The sequence below is a fragment of the Acipenser ruthenus genome, chromosome 11 (genome assembly GCF_902713425.1).
Source record: "Acipenser ruthenus chromosome 11, fAciRut3.2 maternal haplotype, whole genome shotgun sequence".
Classification (NCBI taxonomy): domain Eukaryota; kingdom Metazoa; phylum Chordata; class Actinopteri; order Acipenseriformes; family Acipenseridae; genus Acipenser; species Acipenser ruthenus.
Window position 1 is genome coordinate 25,501,362 of NC_081199.1, and position 22,558 is coordinate 25,523,919.

At 39.7% G+C, this 22,558-nt stretch overlaps 3 protein-coding genes and 1 non-coding gene across 4 annotated transcripts; 2 read left to right on the forward strand and 2 right to left on the reverse strand.

Moving 5' to 3' along the window:
* The first annotated feature begins 1,131 nt into the window (after positions 1 to 1,131).
* Positions 1,132 to 1,204, forward strand: trnak-uuu (transfer RNA lysine (anticodon UUU)). The gene has a single exon. It is a non-coding gene; the product is annotated as a tRNA-Lys (tRNA).
* A 2,056-nt stretch (positions 1,205 to 3,260) lies between these two features.
* Positions 3,261 to 7,360, reverse strand: pecr (peroxisomal trans-2-enoyl-CoA reductase). Its single transcript, XM_034044247.3, has 8 exons — positions 7,197 to 7,360; positions 6,240 to 6,373; positions 5,619 to 5,784; positions 5,209 to 5,290; positions 4,884 to 4,980; positions 4,480 to 4,590; positions 3,773 to 3,884; positions 3,261 to 3,473 (listed from the first exon to the last, which is right to left on the reverse strand). The coding sequence occupies exons 1-8, from the start codon at positions 7,306 to 7,308 to the stop codon at positions 3,352 to 3,354; spliced, it is 936 nt and encodes a 311-aa protein (XP_033900138.1). The 5' UTR covers positions 7,309 to 7,360; the 3' UTR covers positions 3,261 to 3,351.
* A 3,068-nt stretch (positions 7,361 to 10,428) lies between these two features.
* LOC117427086 (large ribosomal subunit protein eL43-like) lies at positions 10,429 to 12,868 on the reverse strand. The gene is made up of 4 exons (XM_034045451.2): positions 12,796 to 12,868; positions 11,481 to 11,609; positions 11,122 to 11,204; positions 10,429 to 10,631 (listed from the first exon to the last, which is right to left on the reverse strand). Exons 1-4 carry the CDS (start codon positions 12,796 to 12,798, stop codon positions 10,568 to 10,570), a joined length of 279 nt encoding a protein of 92 aa, XP_033901342.1. The 5' UTR covers positions 12,799 to 12,868; the 3' UTR covers positions 10,429 to 10,567.
* A 1,027-nt stretch (positions 12,869 to 13,895) lies between these two features.
* Positions 13,896 to 19,722, forward strand: LOC117426301 (transmembrane protein 169-like). The gene is made up of 3 exons (XM_034043749.3): positions 13,896 to 14,139; positions 15,722 to 16,102; positions 17,386 to 19,722. Exons 2-3 carry the CDS (start codon positions 15,805 to 15,807, stop codon positions 18,024 to 18,026), a joined length of 939 nt encoding a protein of 312 aa, XP_033899640.1. The 5' UTR covers positions 13,896 to 14,139; positions 15,722 to 15,804; the 3' UTR covers positions 18,027 to 19,722.
* Positions 19,723 to 22,558: the final 2,836 nt, after the last annotated feature.

The window sequence follows — 22,558 nt, forward strand, 5'->3', positions numbered from 1 at the left end:
GTCGATATCAGTCTGTTCTTTTTTCAGAATCCTCGTCGCCAGTGTAGTGTTGTGAGTGTTACAATGAAGACACTGACATATACAGTGCTAAAAAGTAACGGTTATATTTTAAGACTCTCGGTCTCGCTTCTTATGTCCAACTGTCAACTCTACTCAAGTAACGTTCATATCTTGTGACGTCATGTTCTGTTTGTAAGACTATATACATACGTCACTGACATAACAATCACTAACTGGAATTCAGTCTTTACTAGACTAGAGTCACTGCGTTACATTATTAATAACGTGTTGGGGAAAGAGGAAGGGAGACAGGAAAGAGAAAAGATTTGGAAAAAGGAAAAGCAGGAATTTTATATATTAAGACGATACTGAAAAAAAATGACTAATGACTCCAGACAGAGGGCGCCATACCATCTAAATGTATAGATAAACAAATGAAATAAAAAAAAATAAAAAAACGCTGATGATGGGCGGAGTTTCAAATGACACCGAGGAAGGCAGGGGAGCTGTACTGATCTGTAAATCAGATCTATAAAATAAATCGGTGGTTGCTCGCCGTTACAGTGTGGTCGCGGTAATAAACCAGCGCCGTCATTTTGCCTGGTGAGTGCAGTACAGTGCAGCATGTGCTTTACCGTATAATCAGTGAAATATCCGGATTTATTTTATTTTGCAATGAAGACCGCTGTTTTCTTCAAACATGTGGTTACTCATTTTGTGCACCTATACCTCGCTCTGTGTGAGTATAAAAAGCACATTGGCCAGAGTGCAGGCCATATAACTATACAACAGGGTAAATTGTTTAAAGACCATTTTAAACCCACCAGTCACGCAAATACCCGAAAAAGCATATGAGCCTATTTGCGTGATTATACGTTATACTTCCCTGCAGCATAATTTTGTAAATTTCAGGGCGGAGCTTGTGTTGAGTGGAGAAGATCAACAACTTTCTAACTTCTGCCGTATAACAGTAACATGTACACATGCTTTTATTTTAGACCTTCCAAGGAAAATCAGAATTTAGCTATGCTGAATGAAAAAACTAAGACCATGCAATAGCCGTAATTTAAGACCTTTACAGTGCGTGTGCGCAGTTTGTTATACAATATCGTCTTTTATAAGTCTCACGGAGCCCGGATAGCTCAGTCGGTAGAGCATCAGACTTTTAATCTGAGGGTCCAGGGTTCAAGTCCCTGTTCGGGCGGAAGTGTTTTTTTATTTGTTTTTTATTTTTATTATATATAATATATATATATTATTTAAATCACAATTTGTATTAAAAAATAAAAAAAAATAAACAAACACATAGATTTTAGTTTTATACATGAATACTGACCAAAGAAAGCTTTTGGGTGGTAATTAATAATTGTTTAGTATAAATGAGTTAAAAAATTAACTGGTGAGATCCACAAAAAAAAAAATTAAATAAATAAATAAATATCAGTCATTTACTAACTGTTCCAGTAAACATGACTTTTGAAAAGACCCCTCCAGGATGATGGTGGGGAAATATATCTGTGTTGCACAGGCACACACTGCTTTTCAAGTTAACAGCTGAATGAGAAGCCTGCTGGATATGAGGTAGATACCAGACTTAACCCCTTTCGTTGTTGCTTGCATGCAACCTTAATAAATAAAACACAATCAAAATAAAATAATTTTACAAATCTGTGAAAATGCTGGATGCAAACCAACAACCTTTGAGACCAGGGCTCAATTACATTGCACTTCTTTGGTTAGCAAAATTGTCCCATTGCTTCCCTCATTGATTTACATGTTTTATAGCCAGTAACACACTTTCACCCTGAAGACACTGCTGAGGTGAAGTGAAACAGTAACAGACTTGATGTAAACAAGGTGAGCAAACTGATAACTTTCTTTTAAAATGAAAATACATTTTTTGCTTTTTGAGACCACAATAGACAACTGAAGTGAAAGGAAAGGTTTATGGAATGATCTGGTTAGAAGTCAGGGTGCAGTCTAAAGGGTCTGCCACAGAATTGAAAGTCCTATCACTTTGGGTCAATTGCAACAAACTAACAGAAGCATACTGCAGTAACTGGGGATGATCCCGTGGTTAGTACAGAGGACGATACTAAACTACCACACAAATTAATACCAATTGAAGCGAACTAAGCAGCTCTAGATAGTCCCCATGCTGCGTATTAAAAATGTTCTCAATTGCAAAAAACCCAAAGTAACTGCTGTTCCCTGTCCTTTATAAAACTGAACTATTAAAAAATTATAAAATAATTTGAAATCTTCTGGGAGGGGGATTTCAACAAAACTAGTTTTATCCTTATTCAACTTAACACAGGCCTATTTTATAAATAATAACAAATAATTCCAGTACGACTTTCCAGTCTCTTTCACAGATTTGTTTAATTTGCTGCTGTACCTGTCCACACCTCAGGGAAGGCAGCATTAAATCTGCTTGGTGTATTCCATGCAGTTGTGTGCTGCAGAATTGCTGTGAAATCCTTTCAGCCATCCTCCAAGGTTTCAATAAAATCTTCTATACGCTCTATGAAATAAAGTTTTTGCTCCATTGTATCATTTTGCACACGACTAAAGGCCATGATTGCCTTTGTATGGATGTACTGTAAAATTAAGCTTTCATAGGCTATACCTGAAATATCTAATCAGCATTTCTGATTCGATTTACACCTTTAGGTTCTATAAACTAATGCATTTGTTTGGTGTGTGAATTAAATAATGAGGACAAATACAAGTTTTGTTTATCCTCTAATGCAGCTTCATTAATTTTGGAGTTTTAGGAAAATTAGATTATACATGAGAATTTGGTGTAAGAAAATGGGGACATATTCTCATGCAATTCAGCCTTAGTATTTACTTTCGTGCGTAAATACATTTCCGTACATAACTTCAGTTCCTGTTTGGTACCACGCTACAATAAAAACCTTAATCCTGAGCTCCATACTAAAGCTGGGGATAAGCTAGTCCCCAACTTTGTTCCCCATTTATTTTTGTTGCAATTGGTACTAAGTTAGTATGCAACTGGGGATGATCCTGAGATAGTACCATATTAGCTAGTCTGCAACTTAGTCCGCAGTTCCGTACTAACTCTACAAGTTTGTTGCAATAGACCCATGATGCTTTTTGTATCCTCTTATTATTCACATTGCAAAAGTATAGCACAATTATGTACAACTGGCAGACTGCATGCCTTGTGTTGTCTTCCAAGTGAAGGCTGAGGGGAACCTTAGCTGTGTTGTGAGACTCAACTCTGAAAGGCAAGATTAGGACGCATGAAAGCACAATATTGTGTTTTATTATCAGCATTGGAAACATGGTTCGTTCAAGGCGATTAACGGCTTCTCAGACAACCAATCAGAGACGGGCTTTCGTTCCATTTGTTCCGTCCGGTTTGGAATTGTCCTCTTTCTTCTCCATTATTTTTAACAGCAGTTCTGTGTTCTCTCCTTCAGGTGCAGGGGGCCACGCACTGTGATCTGCACAAGATCAAAAGGAATTAACATACCGTGCTTTTGAGTATTCTAGTGAAACCTGTCACTTTACTTAATCAACAGAAAATGTTAATAAAGCTACAAAAAGGTATGGCAATTGATTTTAAAGTTTTGGTTAGCACTCCTTTTAAACCAACTGACCCAACTTCGTATTTTATTTGACAGACAGGACTGTTAACTCAATGTTGGATCTCAGCAGGCCTATCTTACCTCACTATCTTTCAAAGCATTGACAACTGAGTTGTTTTACAGACAAAGCGAGGGTGAAGATGGTGCCCTCTTACCAGGTACCTCCCAGGGGGAGCTGTACAGACTCTGTGCGGCGTCCACTTTCAGAGTCTCACCGGAGATATAGGAGGCAGCGGGAGAAAGCAGGAAACAAACCGCTGGAGCGATCTAAATTGAAGTGCATTCCAGTTATTACAAACATTATATGAGTCTAAACGCTTTGAAATGAATGACACTGCTAAAGAACATCTAATTCTTTTCAGAATAGAATCTCTTGCAGCGTGATCAAAATAATGAGGAGTCCCCAGTCACCTACTAAAAGCACTACCGCCTGGAGTGCTGGCGAGTCAATGATCTGAGTTGTTGTTCTTGGCTGAGGGGCCCACAGGGAGTGCTGCCCTTGGCTTGACACTCCAGTAGGGATAGGGTGGAAAAGCAGCTGGAGTGTTTAACTTATCATCGTGCTTCAGCGACCTCTACTGGTCAGATGCTCCACAAGGCCAGGCAGTGACTAGCCAGGCTGGGCCACTCCTTCAGGGTTCAGGTGAAAAGTGGATTGGCTTGACAGCGGGAAAAGATGTCCCCCATTGATCTTCCATCCTCCTTAGTTTTAAGCGCCATTTGAAATTGTACAGAAAAATGGGGTTAAAATAGCTCAAAACTCAATCGCCATTTTAAAGACATTAAAAGTATAACTGCCTTTTGCCTGTCAACTCCCTATCACCACAGCCATACCGATCACCGCAGAATGGTCTTCACCTACCTCCTCTGGTACTCCAAGTCTTTTTGCCGGGATGTGGGGTATGGCTTTCTTAAAAAGCTCAGTTCCAACTTCTTTGTAATTGTCAACAGCGGTTTTGGAGACTATGGTTCCCTATGGAAAAACAACAAGAGACCATAATCTGAATAAATATATCTGATATTATTCAGAAATTGTTCTTTCATGTCAATCTAAAAGAATGTCTTCGGATGGAAAAATAAAGACGTGCCAAAACTTAGTCAATACTATCTTGAACATGACAATTACTGTAAGCTTCTTGTTTGCTTCTTTTTAGCTTTTATCTTGGACCAAGAAATGCGCAGAACTTTGTACCAGTCCATACAAACACACTAACACACGTGGGGCTCAGTTGGCAGACTTGATAATGTAAACCCCCCTCCACTCACCGGAGCCACGGCATTGACCCTCACCCCGCTGGCAGCCCACTCGATGGCCAGGCTCTTAGTCAAGTTGTCTACTGCCGCCCTGGCTGCTCCCGTATGGCTGTGGACAGACAGTGGCTGCTGCTTTATTTTTTATTGTAACCTTTATTTAACCGCAATCAGGATTCTAATCTTTCTTTCTGACCAAGAAGGCAGCAAATATGTGAAAGACACAAATATCATTCTTCATGCATACCCATACCTCACTCAGCCCCCCTCAAAAGTATTTTTTAATGAAATCAGGGGGTTTTACAGAGCTGAAACAAACTGTTTAAATTGCTTCACTTACGACATGCCTGGAAAACCTTTCCACATATCAGCGACAATATTCACGATGGCTCCTCCATGTTCCTTCATCCAGGCATTGTACACTGCAGGGACAAACCTGTTTATGCAAGAGCTTGCTCTGAACCAACAGCAGCTTCTCTGCATAAATATGATCCATTATAATACAGGATGAGTTATTCGTTTATAAAATGTTACCGTAATAAAAAAAAAACAACAGCAGAGTTTAATAAAGCATCATGAAAGCATGACAAAGCACTGTAAAGAATAGCAAGATATGGTAAAAAAGAATTTTGTTTTCAATCCACACTTTCAGAGTACCCCTTTATTAAGAAAGTGCATTTGGTGGTAAATCAGTAGGCTTTAAGCCAATAAATTAGACAATCTCTGTGTCCTGCTCCTGTTTTGCCTCACCCTCCCGGCAGCAGTAGAAGGTCCCATTGATGTTGGTGTCCATGACTGCATTCCAGCCCTTCGCATTGATATATTCAGCTGGACTGGGAAACTGCCCACCCCCATTGTTTATCAAGAAGTCAACCCTGCCATGGAGCTCCAGAGTAGAGGCCACCAAACTCCTCACCTGCACAAGAAGAGAGGCAGGTACTAGGAGGCAGTGCTGTGTACAACCCATCATTTTAACCCTATGTACCAAAATATTATGTTCATAAAATCACTTCAAAAACAAAACTGAAATTGACTGATAATTGATTATCATGGATGTTCTTTTACTTTTGGAGGAGTTTCAAGACATTAGAATAAAATAACCTTTAATCTCTTCATTTCCAATGGTCAGGACAGCAAAGACAATTAAAATTAATAGTGATCACATGCCCTCAACTTATTTGATAGTCCCAAAGTTTGGATCTTTATGTGAATGTGCCCCTGCTTGTTAAAGTAACTGCTCTACGGCGACTGTGATCAATGTCTCATACACTCTTGTAATCAAGGCTCATCTAATTGAGCAGAATAACACTGGGTTAATAAATACTCCAGCATGTCAGCCCTGGCCCTGCTCCCTCTTCCTGCAGCATTTACCTCTGCTTCATGACGGATGTTGCACTGAATGGGGGTCACTTTCGCTGGATTCGAGGGTGGAATACTGCTGGATAACTCCTTCGCAGAAGCTTCCAATCGCTCCTTTTTCCGGGACGCAATGACAACACTGCAACCTGCAACCCAGAACCAATCCTAAACACACGATTACAAATCACTGCCACGCACCATCCACCAGGAAGCTAAGAGATCTGGAGTTACATTGGAATGGTCTCTTTCCAAAAGGGATCCCTCTACACTTACATTTTAGCTAGATTTTGAGAACCACTAATTCAAACCAAACTTGGTACGACCTCCGATTGGTTGGGGCTAATAAACCTGCTTCTTCAGCCAAAACTTGATGAAACCTAGATTGACCCATTATTATAATAATACCAAATGCCTAAGACATAAGATTTAATTTTGTGAACCACTTTCCAAAGTTTAAAGTCCTTTTGCAACATTCTATATTGTAAACCAGCAGGCACCATGTTTTGTTTGATAACTCCTGAATATTTGTGTATAAATGAAATTGTTAAACTTTTTTTTTTTTGGTATTATTATTTAAAGCTGTTTCTTTTGCTTTAAAATATTTAAATATATGCTTGTGATGAGTAAAGAAAAAAGCATGAGCTATAGAGCTTTAATGCAATTATAACAAACTGCTAAGTACGTAGCACACATATTTCAATCACATTTGGACACAGCAGCAAGCAGGTTTTAACCAGTGAACGTGTAGTGTAGATATTTATTCAAAAGTATCAGAACAACTGAGACATCCTTCAGTAAAGATGGTCTTTTTTAGAATTAGAACTGTATTTTTCTGACAAACCCCTCTCCCAGTCAGTGCCATTGTGGCTAAAGGTCTTTGTGTTGCAACACATACGTTACCCCATTTTACTGTGTGTCACTTTCTGAAGTTAAATTAATACGATTCCTTCCCGTGACGGTTGCACAAACCTAGATAGAGCAGCTCAGATGTGATAGCCTTTCCGATACCCGTCCCACCGCCTGTAACGATTGCAACTTTATGATTAAAGAGTCCAGCCCTGAACACACTGCTAGTTGCCATGTCTGTAATCTCTGTACAGCCAGGGCAAGAGTTCGGTCACGTGACGTCAATGAAGTGCGCACGTCACATGATCGCGGCGCTCATTCTCGTTGTACTACGAGACGAAAAAAAATAACAGTAATTTAAGTAAATTGTCTTTTTGATTGGCTGCCAAAACAATATGCAGTTATGGAGTCGTCTTGTTCTTCTTAAGTTGCCAATAACACGGTAAAAATGTTGCAAGCATAAAGTTAATAAAGCGGTTGGAATAAGTTAGTTAAATTTTTAGCCCGGACAAAACGACTTAGCTTTTTTTGATTACGTGTAATAAAAACATCACTTTTTTGATTACGTGTAATAAATATGATCTGTGATAACGGCGTTAACCATGCTTTAAAACGACAACGGTGCCTGTAAAACAAAACTCAATACATGCATGTTTTACTGGACGAATTCGTGCTCCGGTTATTTCACAATCATACTTCCAGATACTCATTTCAATACTGTATTGGATATGCTGCTTTTGGCCCAGGTAATTGTTGCCTTGGCCCTTTAAAATGTAATGATTTGCATCAATTTCAATGTGTTGATTAATCCGTTTCACGTGACAACTGTGTCCGATTTTAGATAACAACACACTTGAGCAACAGCAAAAATGCAGAGAACAGATTCTCCCATTTCATAACCTTCATATGCTTAAAGCTGGACCATAATCCTGCATTCCACAAAATCCCTTTTATGGATTGGATAGCTGCGTTAAATTTACGTTGAACACTGAGGTACTGAACTGTATTATAGCAAATGAAAGGGTATAAAATTATGGCCCATGCTGTACAGTATATATACACCCAATTCTTACCAAAGACATTTTATCTAATCACTTATATTAAAAATTCTGCAAACCTGGAATACTAATTATAGAACACAGCCTTTATCCTACTGAAACTTAACACAGAAAGTATGTGGGTGGATTGTCTCTTGTCCTTCTGAACAGCCATAAAATAACATATTTTTAGTACTTCAAATGTACATTTGCTTTATAGTTCAGGACATGGGAATATTATTTTCCAGCAACATCATTTAAGATAAAACTAAAGCAGCCAATTCAAGGTAGTTTTATCTCATAATACAAATGTTTTCTATAATCTTGAGCAACCGTAGGTAAAGTGGTTCAAGATTAATAATTTGTTTTTGATTTTGTTTAAAGAATGGTCTATGAGTTTACCCGATTTTCTCCCCAGTTTAGATTCAGTTATGTTCCCTCCCTGCAGCAATTCCCCACACAGCTCAGAACGGGAAGTTCAATGGGCATTCATCGAACCCACGACCAAACTTCCTTTTACACCCAGAGCAGATGTCAGAGAATTACCGGTCTCTGGGAGGACAAAGGAGGCTTGGTAGTCCCGTGGTTAAGAAAAGGGGCTAGTTACCAGGTTCCTGGTTCAATCCCAGCTCAGCCACTGACTGACCCACTGTGTATCACCCTGAGCAAGTCCCTTAACCTCCTTGCGCTCTGTCCTTTGGTTGAGATGTAAAACCAAGGTCCTATTGCAAGTGACTCTGCAGCAGCAGTTGTGATGTATAGTTTACCCCTGCCCCCATCATCTCTGTAAAACAGTCCCTCAGTTTTGCATTCCTAACCCATGACGCTCTTTTACCGTCACAGGAATTGAAACACCTTGTTCTTAATGATCCTCAACTCCGAGGCAAATTTGTAAGTTCATTCTTTTGACTTCAGGTGAAATCATTTTGGGAAACGGCTTTCATTTCGTCGATGAACCATGGATGTAATCCATCAAATCTAAATATCTTTTAGATTAACAAACAATCCAAACCACGCAGGATTTAAATACAATACTTTTACTCCAGAAAGCAATTTTAATTCAGTACAAAAATGCCCCTTGCTTATCCTATGCACACCTTTTGTAAGAAATATCTTTATTACGTTAAATCCAATCAGTAAGACTTAATGGCATACAAACATTTAAATGTAATCTGTGATGAGAACTTTTAAAACCTGTAAAAACTCTGCTTAAAACTGCAGATTCAAAAAAAAAAACAATAATCCACTCAACCAACACTGATCAATAAAGAGGTCTCTGTACTTTTAGAATAAGAAATTTAAACTGCTTAGGTTATTGTAAGGGTTGATTTTATTTATAGTTAAGCATTGAGGTAAATATGGGTTTAAAGTCTGCATAATATCTTATTTATTGTATATCTAGGGCTTCTGATTTTAAACCCCCCCCCGCCCGATACAAAAAAAAAAAAAAAAAAAATCAGTGACTAGCCAATAAACACTGCAAAACACCAGAAAAACTGTGGAAATGGTTACTCTATTCACATTGACTTTACCCTTCCAATTAAAATATAAAAATAAGCCTGCCACAAAAACAATAATAAATACATTTCCCAGTGCTGCTGGGCAATGTCCCGCCTTCCTGACTTGTATCTATCATTGATTCGTTCTGAATACTTTAAACCCGCCCCAACTACTGAGTGACAACACACACCTACATTTCTATTGGAGACTCTGCTTGCCAGATTTCAAACAAGATTACAATGGAGGCTTGTTAGCAGGATTTAAAGATGTATTACAGTTAAGATACGGAGGATTTAAAACAGAATTGTGGCGAAATGTACAAAAATGTCTACACACAAAAACCCCAGAAGAATGTGCCAGCGACCATATGGATTTCGCTGTGGAAGACAGCAAAGGAAAGAAGGTACAACTTAAGTGTGCAAGTACTGTCGAGTTACTCTACATATTTTGACACAAAAAAAAAAGCTCAAGCATTTTGGAAAGTAACCGAAAACACTAATTTCATAAAGTATATCAAAAACAAAAGCCCTGAATTTTTTTTTTTTACATAACTCAAAAATAGCTAAAAATAAGCACCGAAAAATACAATTAACAAAACCCGAAAAACAGAAGCCCTATGTATATCTTATTCAGAAACCAGATAACTTTTCAGTATTTGATCTAGCCTCTTGGTTCTCCTTTGAAGCCCTACTTTTCAGCAACTGTTTCAAAATTCTAATTTGATGAGTGGTTGGTGCTCAAAGATCACCCAGAAAAATTTTGCACTGCTTAGAAAATAATTGGACTAAATGAAAAATAACTAGGAGAGATGTGAAGGCCACTCTTGACATAACTCCTTTATTGTGTGGTGATGGTTTACCAATGTACAACAAGGCAGATCTAGAGTCCGTCACACAGAAATCTCTAGAAGCACGTACAAACATATGCTCCTTCTAGAGTTCCGACGCTCAGGATAGTTTACTGCTCTTTCAATTCCTTCAGTCTTCTGATGGCAGACTTCACTGTGACTGCAGATGTGGTGCTGGAAAATGAAAGTTAAATCTCAATTAGGGTCACAGATCAAGAAAACAAAACAAGATATTTTTTTACATTGGAGGCTCACTTCTGGGACTACATCAGACCTTAGACCCTGAATTAATATTTGTGCAACTTACACAATTCAAACACATTTTAGATTCAACTAAATCTCACATGAAATTATCAATCTTGTCCAAGCCTAGATCTACACGACTAGGAAAGCGCACGGACGACTGCTGAATTTCTAACATTTTTCATGCCAACCAAAGTGATTAGCTTGAATTTGGGAAACAGATGGAAATATCATTAAATGCCTAATATTATGGGGATTATGTCCCAACATCTACTCCCATACTCCGTGTTGGAGTGTTTCCAACCCTCTGGCATTCAGGGCTTCATCAACACTGGTTCAAGCAGCTTTTTTTTCAATTGAACTTCACTGGCTGATGTATACTGTTGGGGGGGTAATAAACACATTAAAATTAGTAACATACTTGTATGTCCAAGCGCCACCAGCAACAGTCTTCATGCAGGACCCACAGCTCCAGATACCCACAGCCTTTCTCTTCATCTTGGTCTAAGGAAACAAAGCAGAACAATGAATCAAGTTCATAAGCACCTGCATTTCTCCCAGCAACAAATTAAATACTAGATAAAAAAGTAGCACTTTTTGCATCATTATAGTATGGCTGCATAACTGGAAGAGTAGATATCCACAATACATAAATGAATAGACTACGACTTGTATGATAAGCTCCACTGTATAGAGCACTATAGCAAAACAAATGTTTTGCCTCCTCTATGGGTTTCATATAACTGGGAAGAATTGAAAGACCAGAAGTGCATTACTCACCTTGCCACAGAAGGAGCAGGTGTACTTGGCATGCTGGCTGATTTCAATTTTCTTAACCATCTTCCTGAGGGAGGCACCATAACGGGTACCATACTTTCCAACAATCCCGACCTTCTTGGTTCGTTTTGCCTGTTCAGGGAACCAGATAGTTTAGAATTGCACATTGTTCTTTTCTTACATTTACAAAAATAACAAATAAATCATACTGGACATATTGCAACAGTTATTGTATGATAAACTAATACTCACTTTGTCTCTCCAGGGTGTTTAGTGTTATACAGTCTATCCTATTGACTTATTGCTGCTAAACATGTATTAAGTGTTTGAAATTATGGGTTGGTGTTATTGATTTTATATTTGCAACTAAACCAGCAAGCGCAGAAGTCGAGAATGGGCCTACAACTAAAATTACAGCTCGACATCTGACAGAGAGGATACTTTTTTTATTTATCTCTTAGCAGACGCCCTTATCCAGGGCGACTTACAATTGTTACAAGATATCACATTACTATTTGTTACATACAATTACCCATTTATACAGTTTATACATGCAATATTATGCCTTATTCCTGTTTCATAAACACGTCATATCACTAAAATAAAGTCGAGGAACTGTGTACGTGCCCTAGGGTTTCATGATCTACTAGAAAGTATAACACACATTAAGAAGAAATATATGTACTATAAAGCGTGTTGTATGTAAACACCTTTTCATGTTCAGACGAATGTGTTGCACTCCATTTAAATAAAAAGCATCTAGTTTGTTCCAGAAAGTAACTAAGCGACCACGTAAATGCTCTTAAACATTCCTCTTAAACTACAGTTGCGCCTTACCAGGTCTCCCGACACACACAATTCATTATGAAGTTAACACACTTGAAATCGTATGTCACAGACTATAAGCACATTCAGTCAGTATACTGTTGGTACAGCACAGCTAGCTGCATCGTTTTTACAAACTCCCTCAACATAATCAATATCGTGCAAACAAAGCCTTCGCTATAATGTCTTAGTTTTAACGAGGTTCTGTTTAATTTCAACATTTAAAACAATGGCATTGCAGTCATTTTCACTCAGCAACAGAGGGTGGCCATTGCTGTGGGATCCAAACACTGCAATCTCCTTTTTCGTGTGTTTATTTTATTTTTTATTTTTTTTACATATATATCAAATCCACCAAGTTAATAAAAACAAATATGTGAAGATAAAAGTCTGTATGTAAAGTCGTTAAGGTTTGAATTTCTGGAGTGGTGTAATTTCAGGGATGGAAAGGGATTCGTTTGACTAGTTTCCTCAGCCCAGAATTTCCACTCACCATCTTGGAAAAGGTCTGGGTCCAAAAGAGGGCGATACACCGTGCGCAGGCGCTATTTAGTTTAGACGGGCATGCTGGGACAGTGAGGGAGTTAACGCTTCCGACCCTGTCAATAATTTAATTTGCACAAATGCGATGTTTCTGGCGAACAATCCAGCACACGGCGGCTAAAAACAATTCGCATTTTGTTCAAAAAAATAAAAATAAAAAAATTAAGCATGTTAAAATGTACATTATTGAAACACAGATATATGAGTACATCGTAAAAAAAACCTTTAATTAGCACAATGAATAAAGCAAATGTGTCTGTAGCTTTCTATTAATGTTCACACTTACCATTTAACTATACATTTAAATGAGTTCTGGCCTGTCATTGCTAGGGCTAATGAAAACTTCAAAACCATTTGCCAAATTTGATATAACTTTTCTTGTCTGTTTTATACAAGAAGTTTCTCCATATATGCAAGACCTACTTGTCCATGGTGGTGAAACCTGAATGGCAGAGCTATTTCAGGCTATGTCTTGGGAGCAGACTCGCCCGGTTTAGATTAATTGTTTAGATATGATATTGTGTAAATAAGATATTGTTCATAGTGTGGATGGAGTGCATGGTGACAATGTTCACTTCATTGCAGTGGAACCTAGCGCGTGATACATTACATACATTACCCAAAAGTATCAGCAATTGCTAAATTGAAGAGCTATTGGTAAAACATATAGCTGAGAACCATTCAATGTAACCCTTCCAATAGGTGACACCATTCTAAGGCTTTCCAGTACATCCTCTTTGGTCATTTGCTGTCTGTATCAATAAATCAACACTAACCAGTAGTCAATGATTCCCTTTTCAGGTCATATTGAATTCCTATATGTTCAACAGCTGAATGATTACAGTGCAACTCTATATTAGAGCTCTCTTGTTATTGCATCTATAGTAATGGTATAGTATAGTAGGGCTATTGAAACTTGCTTTTTTATTTTAAAATAATAGATAATACAGATCCATGTAAATACGAGCTGTCCCTCTAATTTCCAGTTGGAGATATCCCCAAGCCTCGTTGTGAATTGCATTTTTTTTGTTGGCTTTTTAAAGCTCTCTATCTCCTCCCAACTGGGTAGGACCCTGGCGTTGAAGCTGGAGGGGCGGGGTAAATAGGACCCCTGATGCGGCTCTCGGACTCCTTTGTGCGGCTGCTGCTGGTTGGAGCAGCGGTGCATCGCTGGCTGTAGGTTAGTGACTGCACTTCATATTGCAGCAGGACTCCACACCCTGTACATGCATATTTAAAAAGGTGCCGCAATCAGATCGGAGTTCACACGCCCATCGCCTTTCAACTCTTCAAGGTAAGATCATGATACTCTTATTAATTATTTTTTAGTAAAACATTTTCATTCACTCGAAACAAAGACGGGACGTTGCGGTTGAATTTATACAGCTTGGATGAGCTGAGACAGAATGCACTTTTTTCTTATGTCATTAAATAAGGCAGCCGGGTATTTGCTTTGTTAAAATTAAGGATTCACTGCAACTGGGAATACAGCGGATGCACCACTTAATTAGTATAATTTTAAGGGCTCGGTTTAACATAACGCTTCGTTGGTGTTTTTAATTATTATTATTATTATTATTATTATTATTATTATTATTATTATTTACTTAATAATATAATACCACGGGATCTTGTTTGTGTTATATAAGGCATTATTTTGTGGTTAGCAGTTGGTAAAAACAACGGTAACCAGCATGCTGTTTGTTTAATTCTTATAGAAAAATTTACTAGTGCAAAAATATACATTTTAGATTTGAGATAACACAAACACCATAATTCCTTGCAATGAACAGACAACATCGGATTAGAGGAAGCACAGCTGTTTGTATGGAGTAAAAAAGCAAATAATACTTTATTTGGAAATGCAGATTATAGTAAGTGCTGTGAGAATAATGACAATAAAACATCTTCAGTAAGGTCTCGCAATGTCTGGAGCAGGGTGTAATATGGATTGAAGTACTGGGTTTTATATTTGACTACAAAATTTCACATCCGCAAAATGGGGGGTGGGGGAGTAGTATAAAATGTGATATACAAAAAGTGAAACAAGACAAACTCATACTTCATTGTTTTTATATTTGTTCTTAAAACATACTGGTGTTAAAATGTACAGCCATCTGAATTTAGTGGTCACTTTCAAACAGTCCACTGAACCCCAGATTGTTTTTGTAAGAGAATGGCAGAGGCACCTGGAAACAGCAGCCCCTGTCTGAAACAGCTACGACTGCCCTTTGGTGGCTGGTTAATGTTTTCACATTTTTTATTTTGCAGTTTTTTTTCAGAGAATTTGAGTTAGTAATTAATGAAACGTTACATGGGAAAGCAACTGTGTCTTTACAAGGGGCACATTTGTGGGTGTATGTGCAGGCGGCTGCACTGACCAACCATCAAGTCTCCTGGGTGTTCCAGGAATGGCAACGTTTGCTGTAAACCATCACAGGAAAGAAAGCACAAATGAACAAAGCACCAGGAGCTGTGTATTGTGGGCTGTTGAGGTCATGCTAACATTTTTTGGCCAGTCAGTGTTGCTTCCACAGCTGTCTTATTTTGTGGCTTTAAAGGCCACAGAGTTCAAAGTTCATACAAAGTATGTTCCTCCAACCAACACCAAATCTGCTTGTATAATTTCATGACCAGCTCCATCTTTCACTATGTGTTTAGCTCCAACAATAATAATAATCCCACTTTTTGGCCAGCATGCATATGAAGTATTCCTATAGTGCCTACATCTAACAGAAACCAAAAAAAATATGGAAGTTCTCTGGTAATGAGACCTAGTTGCCCGTCATTAACCAGTCAGCGTTTCTCCCTATTGACTGACAATACAATAATGATGAGGGCATTTGCATGTGGCTAACCCTGCTCTCTCCTCTCAGGGAACCTGTGTGGTGTGGTGCCGGGCAGAATGGGACATCCTGGCGCCCTGAGCTCTCACTGAGGAGTCAGGCACCAGCAGGCCATGCAGGGAGAAGCCTCAGCAGGGGCCATCGGCATGGAGCAGGTGAGCCAGCGGGGGGCCGAGAGCCCACGCCTTGCCTCGCTGCGCAGGTCAGAGGTCACGGGCGGCCCCTCCCAGGGCGAGGAGGGCGGGGTGGAGAGGAGGAGGAAGAGGAGGAAGAAGGAGCCGAGACCGGAGTCCATCATTGTGTACCGCTCGGAGGCAGAGAAGGGGGTGAGCGAGGAGTCGCCGGCAGAGGAGGGGAGTGAGAAGAGCGGACAGGAAGGGCCCAAGTTCCTCAGCACCCCCACAAGCGAGGGTGAGCATGGAATAGATTAAAATTCATGTTGTTTGTAAACTAGAATGGGCTAAAACTGTTCTCCAGAATTGATACAGTGAGAGACAGGGGCCTGTGTCTTCCACCGGAGTGGGTGAATGTTAATGTGTGATATGGGCAATTTGCCCACAGAGGAAATTTAGGTTTTGCATCTGGATTAAATCAAAATGATGGTACCACCATAACCAAGTATAGCTGTGCAACACAATAAAGTTGAATGTATGCCAGTCAACTGTGCAACTGTATCATCTTATTAAGGCACTTTAGTTATAAGAAGAGCAGTTCATACTACCGGTATTTTATTTATTTATTATATTATATTTGAGGGATGAGAGTCGGCATGGTGCCAGCAGGAGCCATGAGTGCTTCTCTCACAGCTCATTTAGAAAAAAAAACTGTCATTGATTTAACGCATGTGCCATTGTCCTCATTTCAGGACAGGCTACTTTGTAGTTTTTTGCAGCATTTTTAACTGGTATATACATTTTTGGGGGGGGGGTTCTGTTGCTCCAATAATAGTTATTAGAATGTTTCTGCCTTTACTTGGGGCTTTAGCTGGCTTTGAACTTGTCTGGTGAATCCTAAGTGCCAGGACTGAACAGCTTTTGTCATTAAATTCAAATCCTGTGACAATGTAACCTTTCAACTCTGCCATCCCCAGCTACTCACTATCTATCTATTAGACAGAGAGCTGGTCTGGCAGAGCTGAAAGATCAAATTGTCACATTATTTGAAGGGAACGAGAAAGGCTTAACTGCTGGCATTTAGGATTCTCCAGACCAGCTCAAGCTCATAGCCAGGTAAAGACAGATTTAGAGAAAAATGAACCAATACATGTGAAACAGAACCCAGAACTGTTCAGAATAATTTCAAACACCATAAAATAGTAGAGCATAAAATTAAAGTAATTGAAATGATATATGAAGCTCTTTAGTCTTTAAAAAAAAAAAAAAAAAAGCTTGGTTATAACTTTAATTTCTATGTTGCTATTTAGTCCCCGATGTAGCACTAATCTTGGACTACCTCACCTAAGGTAACACTAAGTATGCCAGGATTAGTGATAATCCTTAGATGTTAGTCTTTTTTCATCCAAATGTTTTCATTTAATTCAGTTTTAAAGTTCATAGATTTGTGATTGTCTGCATATTTAAGCACACACTGTTCACCTGTTTAGGTTCAAAGGTTGGTCAGTTCTATGTAATTGGAGAATTAAATCCTTCCCTGGATGGTTCGCTATTAACAGCCTGATTTGTCGGCTCTCCCAGGAGGCTGGAATGCTCCCCTGGACAGCCGCTACGTCACTCTGACCGGCACCATCACCCGTGGGAAGAAGAAGGGCCAGATGGTGGACATCCACGTGACGCTGACCGATAAAGAGATGCAGGAGCTGGCCAGGTCCAGGGAGCCTGTCCGGAGAGAGGGGGAAGGCGAGGGGGGAGAGGAGGGCAAGCGGGCCTGCTGTGTGGGGGCTGGTCGCGGGCCCCACGTCCTGCTCTGGAGCTTATCCTGCGCGCCCGTGGTGTTCCTGCTCTCTTTCGTCATGTCCTTCTACTACGGGACCATCACCTGGTACAATGTCTTCCTGGTCTACAACGAGGAGCGGACTTTCTGGCACAAAATCACCATCTGCCCTTGCCTCATCATCTTCTACCCCATCCTCATCGTGGCACTCTCCCTGTCCCTGGGGGTCTACACGGCCATCACCCAGGTGTCCTGGGCCTTCACCGAGTGGTGGCAGGCAGTCCGAGACCTGGAGAAGGGCTTATGCGGCTGGATCTGCGGCAAGCTAGGCCTGGAGGACTGCTCCCCCTACAGCATCGTGGAGCTGCTTGACTCCGATAACTTGTCGGGCAGCCTGCAGGGCAAGGGGGGCCCTTCACAGGGGCTCGAGACCTCCGCTGTCTGAGTCCTCCAGCCTGTTTTCATGTCGTTGTTTCTCACAGAAGAGTGGCTCTGGTTTATCACAGCTTTTTACTTTGTGCAATGGTGGTGAAGTAGAGAATTAAATCTGGCTATGCAACCAAATTGATGAGCCACAGAAATTAAAGAGCAGGTAGCTTAAAATTAGTTTTTGTTTTAGCTTTTTTTGAGGTTGTAATCATTTGGAGTGGTTTTTACTGCAGTTACTCTTCCGACCACATTCTGAAAGCTATTCGCTTCAAATCGGCATTGTCATAATTTTGCTCTGAAAGGGAAAAACACCAGTTCTAAAATGACAAATACTACTTACCCGAAGAGCCTGAATTAAATGTAGGATTTGGGAACTTTTTATTGTGTGTGTTCTGCCTTTCTGAAAACATTGTGCTACTGACAAATAAGAATAAATATCTGTGAAAATCTAGCCCTTAAAAGTGCTTTGACCTGAGTTGCCAGATTCTCTTTCATCATTGACGTGTGTGTAACATAGGCTAGATAGTTGTATGAACTAGCACCATCTAGCGTGTAAAGTAACTGCACTAAGAATCACTCAGAAGGATTGCACAGGGGACAGAAAAACAAAATCGAATGTCATTTGAATCGACGTACTCTTTCTAAGGTTTTCAAACTAGTTTTATTAGGGGTTTCAAGTTTAACCTGTACATACTTCCTTCAGCTTGATAATGCTAAATGTTCAGTCTAAGTTTAACCTGTACATACTTCCTTCAGCTTGATAATGCTAAATGTTCAGTCTTTCACATGTCAACTAAACTAAACAAATATCGGCCTCTAAATACATTCGGCACGTTATTAATTTGCTTTGTTGTCACCTGAACTTTTATATTAGTACATTCAGTATTGCTTACTACATGGGGAGTACTGTTTGCAATGTTTAATTACACAAGTTACATTTTTTATTGCAAAGATTGTGCTTTGTTGTTCATAGCAAGTGTAACATTTTAGTTAAGTGCAGTTGGTGTACATGTTTGCAACTATTATTTTACAGCTGTGGAAAACCTAGTTTTTGCATATTTAAGATGGAAATGTAGTAATATTAGAGTTTTTTCCTTTCACAAAAGGAAGTATTATATCTTTAATAATATGGTCCAAAGTTGTCTTTTCCCAACTGATTATTTTGATAGCTTTAAATGTCATTTGAATAATTTTTTGTACATTGCTCATACTGTTTGATGGCATTTGCAACCATTATGCCTGGTTCTGGGTTCTGCTGGTTCAACATTGAGTTTCATTTTTCTGTCTATCTGAATTTGCTTTCAGCCGGTCTGGAGAATCGGAACAGTCTTCCTCGTTCCATTCAAATCATGTGATAATGTGACCTTTCACCTCCCTAAACCCACAACCACTGAGAATGATTGCAAACACTATAAAAACAGTAAGGGACAGTAAAATACATTTGAATCTACTTTCTCTTTAATAGAGCTGCACTTCAGTACTGCTGGTGTAGTTTCATTTTAAAAGAAAACGATAGTTTATTTGCTATTTATATAAAGTGTATTTTAGTGTTTGGTAAATCTGGGTAAAAAAATCTAATTAAAAAGTAATCCATGGTTTAGAGTACTGTTTAGCTTTTTAAATCTGTGTCCGCTTGTAGCACAATTTACTTCTGCATATCTCCTGTTTACTTCTCCATTAAAAATGTTTTTTTTTTTTTTTTTAATTCCAAATCACTTGACAAGTTGACATTCCTGATGTATTTCTACCACAGACATGGTTATATTTTAAAAATGAAACTGTAACTTTAAATGGAGGCAGTAATAGTAAGACATGAGAACACGGCTCTTGAATTGGACTTTTATCAATCATACTGGGTTAATTTGGCTGATTTGCCTATTTAGATTATAATTCAACTGGCTAGCTCAGTATTAAGTTTTCTGCAGTAAACTTGCTTACACTTATATCTCCAGTAGTGAGTTCTCAATGCTTTTCCCAAATTTGCTGTCTTGTTTAATGTTATTACTCTCTGCGCTGAGTTCTCTATTATAAACATGTGTGGCTCTTCATAATAATGTGTTATATTGGCTCTCTTTTGCACTCTGTTCTCTGTGAGTTATATGCTGGTCGAGTAATATTATCAGCACTCGGTATTGAGTTTACTGGTTCTCAACCCTTCAGTACTCTGAATTAGTCATTACTACAGCTTTAATTTTACTAGAAACCTGCATTAGCAGGGTTTACAATTGAGCTTGGAACAAGATGGAGGTAACTCTCTAATTTCTTAGCCTGATGCTTATCCTAAGAAATCATTTTAAGCAGTGATTAACCAAGGCTTTAAAAAAATGCCTCGCCTCTTTTTGGCACTAAATCGGTTGTCTCCCTTTTTTGTGCTAGAGACAGTGTTTGGGAAGTTCCTTTTAAAAAATAATCATTGGGAGCGGGAGCGGAAAGCAGAAAGCGGTCAACCTTGCGGCAAAAAAACCCAAAAAACAACAGAATCTATTGTTTTGAATGGGTGCAATTACACAGAGCGCGGAATGGGAAAGCAGCATGGCGGAAAACTGCGCGAGGTAGAAACCAGAGCGATTTTTTGATAGTACCGTGTGGCAAATCTCTATCTAGACCAATCAACTGAAGTGCTGCTGTGTGACGTTATCTGCACTATGTACAGTGAGAGATGGCGAACGAAATGACTTCCGAGGTGCAAAAATGCCCTCAACTGTCTCATCCCGATTATAAGGATGTGCTAAAGAAGTCACCTGGGACACCATAGTGGCCAAACTGGACAGGTAAAATATTTGCATTTGAAGAGCAACAGAAAATATACACTATATAGCATGCTGTATGTCATAGACCTCCAAGCAAAACACTTCAAAGTTGAATAAAAAAAGCGGTCTTGATAATGACGGGCTTCTTGAAGTATTTCATGGAGGTTTTTTGTACAGGTTTTTAAATTATATTGTCATAAAACTCTTGGATTCGCCAAGCCAGGTAAACAATTCAGTCATGTGATGCACACTAGCTTTATATGGTGCAGACATGAGTGTATATATATAAAATGTAATTATAATATAATTATAATGTAATGTATATATAATGTATAATGTTTATTAATATAAATATAATGGTCACTCTGGAGATTGCTACACAGGTGAAACGCTGCATGTGGAACATTAACATGTGATAATAAATGTACATATAGCAGAAGGTTTCCCGCCACCAATGTAATGTGATAAACGTTAAGTTACTTACCGTAACCCTGGTTCCCTGAAAGAGAAGACAACCACCAACGACATTTTGTATGGGATATGCCTGCCCATTGGGTAGGTATCGCTGAGCTCTCTATACCAGAGCTGCCAATAGGCCCCTTCCTGGGATGATGACACATTCAGTCTCACCCACCGAGGGATTAAAACCGTCATCTTGAGGTAGCCATTTCTCTTTTTCTATCGAACCTGTGAGGGCGACCAATGCGACCTCGCGGTTGGTGGTCGTCTTCTCTTTCAAGGAACCAGGGTTACGGTAAGTAACCTAACATTCCCTTTCAATTCGAAGACGACCACCAATGACGTTATGTATGGGATAATGTATACCAGAGCTGTCGCGAGGGAAAAGGAACGACAGCATATGAGGGATGCATCAGAACTGCATAACCCAAGGGTTAGCGGTGTGAGCTTACACCCTCAAGGACCCTCGTGCCTAACGAAGGCAAGGCAGGGTCTACCACATTAAGGCAGTAGAACCTGGAGAAAGTATGCGGGGTAGCCCAGCTAGCCGCAGTACAAATATCGGACAGCGAGGCCCCTCTGAAGAGGGCCCAAGATGTAGCCAACCCTCTAGTGGAGAGTGCGGCTACCCTCCCAGGTGGGGGCAAGCCAGCACCATCATACGCAGTCGAGACTGTGTCCACAATCCAATGTGACAGACTCTGCTTTAAGAGGGGCTGTCCTAGGGTCCGTATACCGTGACAGACAAAGAGCTGGTCAGTATGACGCAGAGCTGTTATCTAATCCATGTAACATTTCAATGCCTGCACTGGGCAGAGGAAATTCAATCTCTTATCCTCCTCCGAAGCAAATGGGGGTGGATGGAAAGACTCCAGTTCCACAGACTGATGCATGTGGAAGGCTGTAATCACCTTGGGGAGGAAAGCAGGGTTTGTACACAGTGACACCCTGCTGCCATCGTCCCAAATACGCATACAGGAACTGTGCACCGACAGTGCCTGCAGCTCACTGACCGCTTTGCAGAGGTGATAGCCAAGAGGAAGGCTGTCTTCATAGACAGATGTTTCAACTCTATGGAGTGTATAGGCTCAAACGGGGCCTTTGTGAGAGCCTCCAGTACAACATCAAGGCTCCATTCGGGGGAGAACGGCCCTGCTGGGAGGGCGTAACCACCGAACACCCTTCAAAAAACGGGTTGCTAGCATATAAGCTCCCGGGACACTGAGTCAATGGGGACATGGCATGCAGATATGGTTGCTAGGTACACTTTCAACGTAAAGGTGGATCGACCCGCCTCTAACAGATCTTGCAAAAACTGAAAAATAGTTGCTATAAGGCA

Excerpts from the sequence above, each read along its gene's own strand:
- pecr (XM_034044247.3), bottom strand. The coding sequence starts at position 7,308 with ATGGCAACTAGCAGTGTGTTCAGGGCTGGACTCTTTAATCATAAAGTT. Across the intron at positions 4,591-4,883 it reads GGGTCAATGCCGTGGCTCCG|GGAACCATAGTCTCCAAAAC; the intron begins GTGAGTGGAGGG and ends GTTTTTCCATAG. Across the intron at positions 3,885-4,479 it reads GACTTGGAGTACCAGAGGAG|ATCGCTCCAGCGGTTTGTTT; the intron begins GTAGGTGAAGAC and ends ACTTCAATTTAG.
- LOC117427086 (XM_034045451.2), bottom strand. Across the intron at positions 11,205-11,480 it reads CCTGCTCCTTCTGTGGCAAG|ACCAAGATGAAGAGAAAGGC; the intron begins GTGAGTAATGCA and ends TTGTTTCCTTAG. Across the intron at positions 10,632-11,121 it reads GGTGGCGCTTGGACATACAA|CACCACATCTGCAGTCACAG; the intron begins GTATGTTACTAA and ends TTCATTTTCCAG.
- LOC117426301 (XM_034043749.3), top strand. The coding sequence starts at position 15,805 with ATGCAGGGAGAAGCCTCAGCAGGGGCCATCGGCATGGAGCAGGTGAGC. Across the intron at positions 16,103-17,385 it reads CAGCACCCCCACAAGCGAGG|GAGGCTGGAATGCTCCCCTG; the intron begins GTGAGCATGGAA and ends CGGCTCTCCCAG.